This window comes from Myotis brandtii, unplaced genomic scaffold (genome assembly GCF_000412655.1).
Source record: "Myotis brandtii unplaced genomic scaffold, ASM41265v1 scaffold1026, whole genome shotgun sequence".
NCBI classification, from domain to species: domain Eukaryota; kingdom Metazoa; phylum Chordata; class Mammalia; order Chiroptera; family Vespertilionidae; genus Myotis; species Myotis brandtii.
In genome coordinates, this window is record NW_005353435.1 from 406,719 (window position 1) to 414,588 (window position 7,870).

The 7,870-nt window shown below is 54.0% G+C and overlaps 1 protein-coding gene across 1 annotated transcript in view; it reads right to left on the reverse strand.

The window, feature by feature from the left end:
* Positions 1–7,870, reverse strand: part of DISC1 (disrupted in schizophrenia 1) — a gene marked incomplete at its 5' end in the record, with an annotated part of 48,837 nt that overhangs the window by 39,051 nt on the left and 1,916 nt on the right. Inside the window, 2 exons of the mRNA XM_014535935.1 lie at positions 1,646–1,802; positions 7,381–7,450. Coding sequence (XP_014391421.1) covers positions 1,646–1,802; positions 7,381–7,450 — 227 coding nt within the window. The remainder of the gene's footprint in view (positions 1–1,645; positions 1,803–7,380; positions 7,451–7,870) is intronic.

The window sequence follows — 7,870 nt, forward strand, 5'->3', positions numbered from 1 at the left end:
AGAGAACAAAACCATCCTCATCTATTGACGTCCACAGGAATGGACGCGCTGCCTCCTCCGCCCGCTCCCCCCACCCCCCCAGTCTGGCCTGTTCACACAGCCCCTTGCGTTAGACTGTGAGCCTCAGGGGACAGTCCTGGGTCCCAGGGTCCAGTCCTGAGCAGGGTCTCACTCAGCAAATATCTGCTGACTGATTTCATGAGTCCAGGTCCCAGAAAACCCAGAACTGGCTTGTAGTCGGCGCTCTGCTCCTGAGACCACTCCCCTGCACACATTTATTTCCCCGTGTGCTCTGCGTGTGCAAATATGCAGTTTCCTGAATTTCCTAAACAGGGTGCCATCTGGGCCGGGCTGGGAGCCATGGGAGGAAATCGGCATCTGATTGAAATGAGCGACGAGGAGCGACAGGTGGGTACCTGGGAATTCTCCGTGCTGGTTAATCACATTCATTACCTAACCCACCAGGGAAGCCCCTGCGGTTACCCACGCGCCTCCCTGCCTCTCGGGCTCCGACGGGGGTGCGGGAAGCGTCCCCAGCCGGCTGAGCGGCGCCCCGGGACACACGGCAGCTCCGCAATGAAGCCGAGGACAGGTTCCCGTCCCGCAGACCTCAGTCCTCTGAGCCCCCCGCCTCTCCCTTCCAGTGTTGTTCCCTTTGTACTTCACAGTCTCACCGTGTAATCCCCAGTGTCAGCAGTGGCACTGCTCCCAGCGAATCAGGATGAGAAACAAGCCCGTCCCTGGGGCGAGAATCAAAGCAGGAGGGCGGGCCCTGGCCGGTGTGGCTCAGTGGATAGAGCACTGGCCTACGGACTGAAGAGTCCCAGGTTCGATTCCAGTCAAGGGCACATGCCCGGGTTGTGGGCTTGATCCCCAGTGGGGGGCGTGCAGGAGGCAGCCGATCAATGGTTCTCTCTCATCATTGATGTATCTATCTCTCTCTCCCTCTCCCTTCCTCTCTGAAATGAGTACAATATATATTTAAAAAAATAAAGCAGGAGGCTGGGGTGTTAGCACAGCACTCGGGGTGCAGGGCACTCGGGGTGTCTTGGACCCCAGTGCAGACGTGAGGTGGCTCACAGGCCCCCATCTGGGACTGCCCACTGCTGCAAAAAAAAAAAAAAAAATGCTGCCCTTTCTACTTTCGTCTTTTTCCCCAATCATTTAAGGAGGAATAAAACCTGTTTGTAAAATAAGATCCCAGCTCGGCTGGTGTGGCTCAGTGGTTGAGCTTCGACCTAGGAACCAGGAGGTCAGGGTTTGATTCCTGGTCAGGGCACATGCCCCGGATATAGGCTCCATCCCCAGTGTGGGGAGTGCAGGAGGCAGCCAATCAGTGATTCTCTCTCATCACTGATGTTTCTCTCTCTGTCCCTCTCCCTTCCTCTCTGAAATCAATTTAAAAAACCCCTGTCCAGGGCCTCTCCCTGTCGATTGGCAGAGACGGTATCTCAGGGGCAGGACCCACAGGGGTCCCTCACTCAGGAAGAAACTGCCACCTGCCCAACCAGCAAAAGGGCGCTTCCGAGCAAAAGCACCAGCAGGTCCCCCCAGCTCACCCCTCCCAGCTCTTCACTCCCTGGGCTGAGAATGGGAGACGGGAGACAGGGAGACGGGGAGAGGAGGTGGCCTCCCCGGCACTTACTGCTGAGCGGCCCGGCACAGGGCGGCCTCGGCCTGGGCTCCCAGGTGGACCAGGAGGCTGCAGAGGGCCGGCTGCCTCGAGGGGAGCTGGAAGCGCAGGCCGCTCTCCTCCTCCTCTTCCTCCTCCAGGTCGTCCAATCTGTGCTTGAACGTCTCCGCTAGAAACGCAAAACAATGAGAGGAGTGACGATCCATGCAACTCAAAGCAGACAACCCAGGGCCTCCCAGCTCCACGCCCAGTCCACGTCCACCCTGATGACGTGACCAAGGGCACAGGCTCCAGGCCAGGGCGTGCATCTCTCAGCTGGTGCTTTTAAGAATCTCCTGTCTTGCCCTGACCGGTTTGGCTCAGTGGATGGAGCGTCGGCCTGCGGACTGAAGGGCCCCAGGTTCGATTCCGGTCGGGGGCATGTACCTTGGTTGCGGGCACATCCCCAGTAGGGGGTGTGCAGAAGGCAGCTGATTGATGTTTCTCTCTCATCGATGTTTCTAACTCTCTATCCCTCTCCCTTCTTCTCTGTAAAAAATCAATAAAAATATATTAATAAAAAGAAAAAGAATCTCCTGTCTTGCCCAGCCGGCGAGGCTCAGTGGTTGAGCGTAGACCTATCAGCCAGGAGGCCGCGGGGTTTGATTCCCGGTCAGGGCACACACCCGGGTGGCGGGCTCGATCCCCAGTGTGGGGCATGCAGGAGGCAGCCAATCCATGAGTCTCTCTCTCATCATTGACGTTTCTCTCTCTCTCTCTCTCCTTTCCTCTCTGAAATCAATAAAAATACATTTTAAAAAGAAAAAGATAACACGGATGCCTTCATCATGTGGGACTAGGAGAAAATGGAGTCCGCACCTCAACTCTGCCACTCCCGCTGTCTGACCTTCAAGTCGCTTAACCTAACTTCCTCGGCTCCAGTTTCTTAATGTGCAGACACGGGGTGCACACGAGTATCTGCACCCTAAGGTTTGCTGAGGGTTAAGTGAGATCGTCTGTGGAAAGCGTTTAGCACCTGGCACCTGGCACGGGCCCAAAAGGATAGACTCTGATCAGCAGGCCTTTCCTCGAGCTCACGACCAGCATCAGACGATCCTGAAAGGCAGAGTGACAGCGACAGCAACAGCAGCAAGATGCCACCCTTATCCTTCCCGATCCTGTTTTTCCACCTGAATCCTCTTTTTCTTCGAGTTATGTCCAAAGACATGGTCACGGCTGGCTCTGTGGACTGAATTCTGGGGGACTCCTTAGCTGCTAAGGAGGCTGCGCCTGGATGTTGCGGCCGCATGGCGGATCTAAAGCAATTGGTTCCAGCCGCCGGGAAGGGAGGGGCAGCTCTCAGTGGCACGGACACAGAACAGCCTTGACCGTGAAGCCCGCGCCTGTCTGCGCTGGAAAACTCATCGGAAGCACCTGCGCCGCGTGGACGACTGGCAGGGCGCTCGGCACTCCCGTCCCCACGCTGGGCACCCAATCGGAGTCGCGCGCCATCGCCCTGCAGCCCGGGCACCTCCAGCTCCTGTGGTTTGGACCCTCGAAGGTCAAGCTTCCATTAGACGTGTAAAAGCAGCCCTGACCGGTTTGGCTCAGTGGATAGAGCGTCGGCCTGCGGACTGAAGGGTCCCAGGTTCGATTCCGGTCAAGGGCATGTACCTTGGTTGCAGGCACATCCCCAGTAGGGGGTGTGCAGGAAGCAGCTGATCGATGTTTCTAACTGTCTATCCCTCTTCCTTCCTCTCTGTAAAAAATCAATAAAATATATATATTTTTAAAAAACGTGTAAAAGCAGCCCAGGTTGAGCCCTAGCCGGTCTGGCTCAGTGGCTAGAGCGGCAGCCTGAGGACCGAAGGGTCCCGGATTCGATTCCTCAATTGCAGGCTCCTCCCCTACCAGGGGGGCGCGGGCAGGAGGCCACCGATCGATGTGTTTCTCTCACCTCGATGTTTCTCTCTGTTTCCCTACCTCTCTTCCACGCTCTTTATTTTTTTTTATTTATTATTTTTTTAAATATTTTATTGATTTTCCACAGAGAGGAAGGGAGAGGGATAGAGAGTTAGAAACATCGATGAGAGAGAAACATCGATCAGCTGCCTCCCGCACACTCCCCACTGGGGATGTGCCCGAAACCAAGGTACATGCCCTTGACCGGAATCAAACCCGGGACCCTTCAGTCCGCAGGCCGACACTCTATCCACCGAGCCAAACAGGTTAGGGCATCTCTTTAAAAATCAATAGAAAAATATCCTTGAGTGAGGATTAACAAAAACAATAATAATAATTCTGCCACATGTCCTGGCAGTGACCAGGTAGTGGTCATTTCCAAGCCGCCCGTGGGGACATGACAGTCATCTCATTGCAGAGCTCAGGGGCTGCTCGGTCCTCTCTCCTCCCAGACAGCGAGCGTCCGCCGGGCCCCATGGAGCCGGTCGGCGGTAACTTATTTCCCGGGGAGACAAGCGGGCGCGCTGTAAAGGTCAAGTGGAAAGCTGTCCCTTCCGCTACATCACTGTCGTCAGCCGATAAAGGTCATTCCGCCCAGCACGCTGCCGTGACTGGAAGTAGCCCCGCGTGTCTACTGTGGGATGTCACAGCGTCCCTCTGCCGGGGGCTCTCTGGTCCCTGTCGCCTGTCAAAGGCGTGAGGCGAGGCGCTCGGGGTATTCCAGCTGCTGCTAGGAGACCTGGGACCTATCTGATTCTATCACCCTGTCATCCCCGTACATTTTTGTTTTTTATTGATTTTATTGACTTCAGAGAGGAAGGGAGAGGGAGAGAGAGAGAGAAACATCAATGATGAGGGAGAATCGTGGATCGGCCGCCTCCCGCACGCCCCCCACTGGGGATCGAGTCCACAACCCGGCAGGCATGTGCTCAGCGGCTAAGCGTCGACCTAGGAACCAGGAGGTCCCAGTTTGATTCCCGGTCAGGGCACATGCCGGGGTTACAGGCTCCATCCCCAGTATGGGGTGTGCAGGAGGCAGCCGATCCATGATTCTCTCTCATCATGGATGTTTCCAGCTCTCTCTCCCTCCCCCTTCCTCTCTAAAATTAATACCAAAAATAGATAGATAGATAGATAGATAGATAGATAGATAGACACATATATTTTGTTGATTTTCCACAGAGAGGAAGGGAGAGGGATAGAGAGTTAGAAACATCGATGAGAGAGAAACATCGATCAGCTGCCTCCTGCACACCCCCCACTGGGGACGCGCCCGCAACCAAGGCACATGCCCTTGACCAGAATCGAACCTGGGACCCTTCAGTCCGCAGGCCGGCTCCACCCACCGAGCCAGACCGATCAGGGCTTTTTTTTTTTTTTAAAGACTCCTGGTCCCGACCCCCCGCCACCAGCACCAGGGGAGAGCGAGCAATTCCTCCTGTGACTTCTACCCACGACCCACGACCCGACGCCCTTGAGTTCTGCAGGGTGTCTGCCTCCTTCCAACTCAAGACCTTGGTCCCCCTCAAATATCTATAGAGACTCAGGGTCTCTGTTTCCAACTCTCACAGGACACAGTCCCATTTTCCCAGATAACTTTTTTTCAGAAAGTGGGTCAGGCGTCGCCTGGGGAAGGCAGGGCCACCGGAGCGGCTGATGCACGCGCAGGGGCAGTGACGTGAGCGCGCGCAGGGACCTCGGGCAGGGAGCCCCGCGCGGAAGGTTCCTTACACCTGGGACAGCAGCCACGGGAGGGCCCCTCGGCTGTGACACTGTCGTGCAGAGTGTGTTGCTGGTAGAGCTGCTGTCCGTGTTTTATCAGAGAGGATGCGAGATTTAATTAAGTGGCGGAACCATTTATAAAAGCAAATTAGCTGCCCAGCGAGGCATGCCGAGCGCGAGGGGCCCAGGGAGCGGCGGTGGCACCGTGTCATTGCCGCGACGCAGAGGACACGGGCGCCATGCTCTTGAATGGCAGCTTTAGACGGACGGATTGAACCGTTGGCTGGGAACTGACCCTTCACCCCCTCTGCCCACGAGGGCACAGGTCACAGAGCAGCAGACACACACAGAAACATGACCCGGACATACCCGGCTGGCGTGGCTCAGGGGTTGAGCATCAACCTATGAACCAGGAGGTCACGGTTCGATTCCCGGTCAGGGCATGACTGGGTTGTGGGTGCGATCCCCAGTGCGGGGTGTGCAGGAGGCAGCTGATCGATGATTCTCCCTCATCGTTGATGTTTCTCTCTCTCTCCCTCTCCCTTCCTCTCTCTGAAATCAATAAAACATTTTTTTTAAAGAAAAATGACCTGGACAGAGAACCAACCTCTCCAATCTCTTCCTCTTTGCTGTTGTCCTTAGCACCCCACTTATGCCTCTTTTTTTTTCCTTTTCCATCTACTCTCAAAATCAGGATAGCCAATTCCTTCAGAGCCCACGCAAAGTTTCAATTTCATTTTCTCAATGTCACCCAATGTCGTGCAACCGAGAATGAGGCCGAGAACAAGAGACTCAGGGTCATGAAATCCAGACCACAGGGAAGAAAACCAGTGTGCCCCAGAGGGGACGCGGCTGGCCGAGCTGTCAGTGCTTCGTGGTGATTTGCACGCTTTAATCTATATGCTTCACCTCACTCCCGGCACTTTTTGCAGCTTGAAAGGAGTCGGGCTGCATGCAAACGAGCTTCTTCTTGGCAAATAGGAAATAAGGAGCCATGTCGCTCGGGCTCATTTCCTGCCTGCGGACTGCAGGCAGAGAGGTGACTCAGAGGCTGCTACTCTTCCCATGGTCTTTTCTTTTCTTTTCCTTTTTTAACATAGTTTTATTGATTTCAGAGAGGAAGGGAGAGGGGGAGAGAGAGAGAAACATCAATGATGAGAGAGAGTCATGGATCAGCTGCCTCCTGCACGCCCCTACATTGGAGATCGAGTCCCCAACCCGGGCCTGTGCCCTGAACGGGAATCGAACCCTGACCTCCTGGTTCACAGGTCGATGCTCAACCCCTGAGCCACGCCGGCCGGGCCACCTTCCTAATTTGTGTGTTTCTGGCTTCTGACCAAGTCCACCTTCTAGTCTCGTGTTACCACTTCTCCTTCCTCGCGTGGGCCCTGGCAGGCATCCTCATGGAACTCTAATAGGTTTGACCCCTGTAGCTCGGCTGGCCCCTTTCAAACTCAACCCATTTGCCATGACGTCCCAGAGAGTATGAAGCCAAAGAGCTCAGCCCGGCCAGTGTGGCTCAGTAGTTGAGCACAGACCTATGAACATGGAGGTCACAGCTCAATTCCCCGTCAGGGCACAGGCCCGGGTTGCGGGCTTGATCCTCACACTGGGTGGTATGCAAGAGGCAGCCAATCCACGATTCTCTCTCATCACTGATGTTTCTCTCCCTCTCCCTCCTTTAAATCAATAAAAAATAAATAAAAATAAAAATAACTAATCTATTGTCACCGAGCCGAATGTCTAGAGCAGCTGTTCTCAACCTGTGGGTCTCGACCCCTTTGGCGGTCGAACGACCCTTTCTCAGGGGTCGCCTAAGACCATCCTGCATATCAGATATTTACATGACGATTCATCACAGTCGCAACATGACAGTGATGAAGTAGCAACGAAAATAATTTTATGGTTGGGTCACAACATGAGGAACTAACTGTATTTAAAGGGCCAGAAGGTTGAGAACCACTGCTCTAGAGGGAGTGAATGCCCAGTTCATCTGGGGGTGGAAGGCAGATCTGGGCAGGAAGGGAGTGAAAGATGGAACATTCTGGAAAAGAAAAAACAGCCGATAAACAAGTCAAACTCACCCTTATCATAATCATCCTCCTCAACGGCTTTCTCCAGGAGTTTCTGAAGCTTCAGCCTTAAGGCGTTCACCTATGTTGTTTTGGGGGAGAGAAAAGGAAAACGAGATTACAACGGCATTCGAGCCAGCTTATCTTCCTAACACTGCGAAAATTCAGAAGCTATTGCACAGCTGAACGTCTTTATTCGCCTGGAAGAAAGGAACCACGCATGTGCATTTTTCCAACGCCAGATGAATTCCTTTCTGACACCAAAAAAAGGTACATAAACAAAAAGTGTCATGTGAGCATAAACTCCACAGAGTTAAAAGGTCATTTTAAACAAAAACCTCCCACGGTAGCCTCAGCTACATGAAACATGCATCATGAAAAAAACACAAATGTCCTGACCTGACCTAACAGTCTCTGTTCTAAAAAAAAATCAGATTAAAATTAGGAAGGTCGCCCTGGCCGGTTCGATTCCGGTCAAGGGCATGTACCTTGGTTGCGGGCA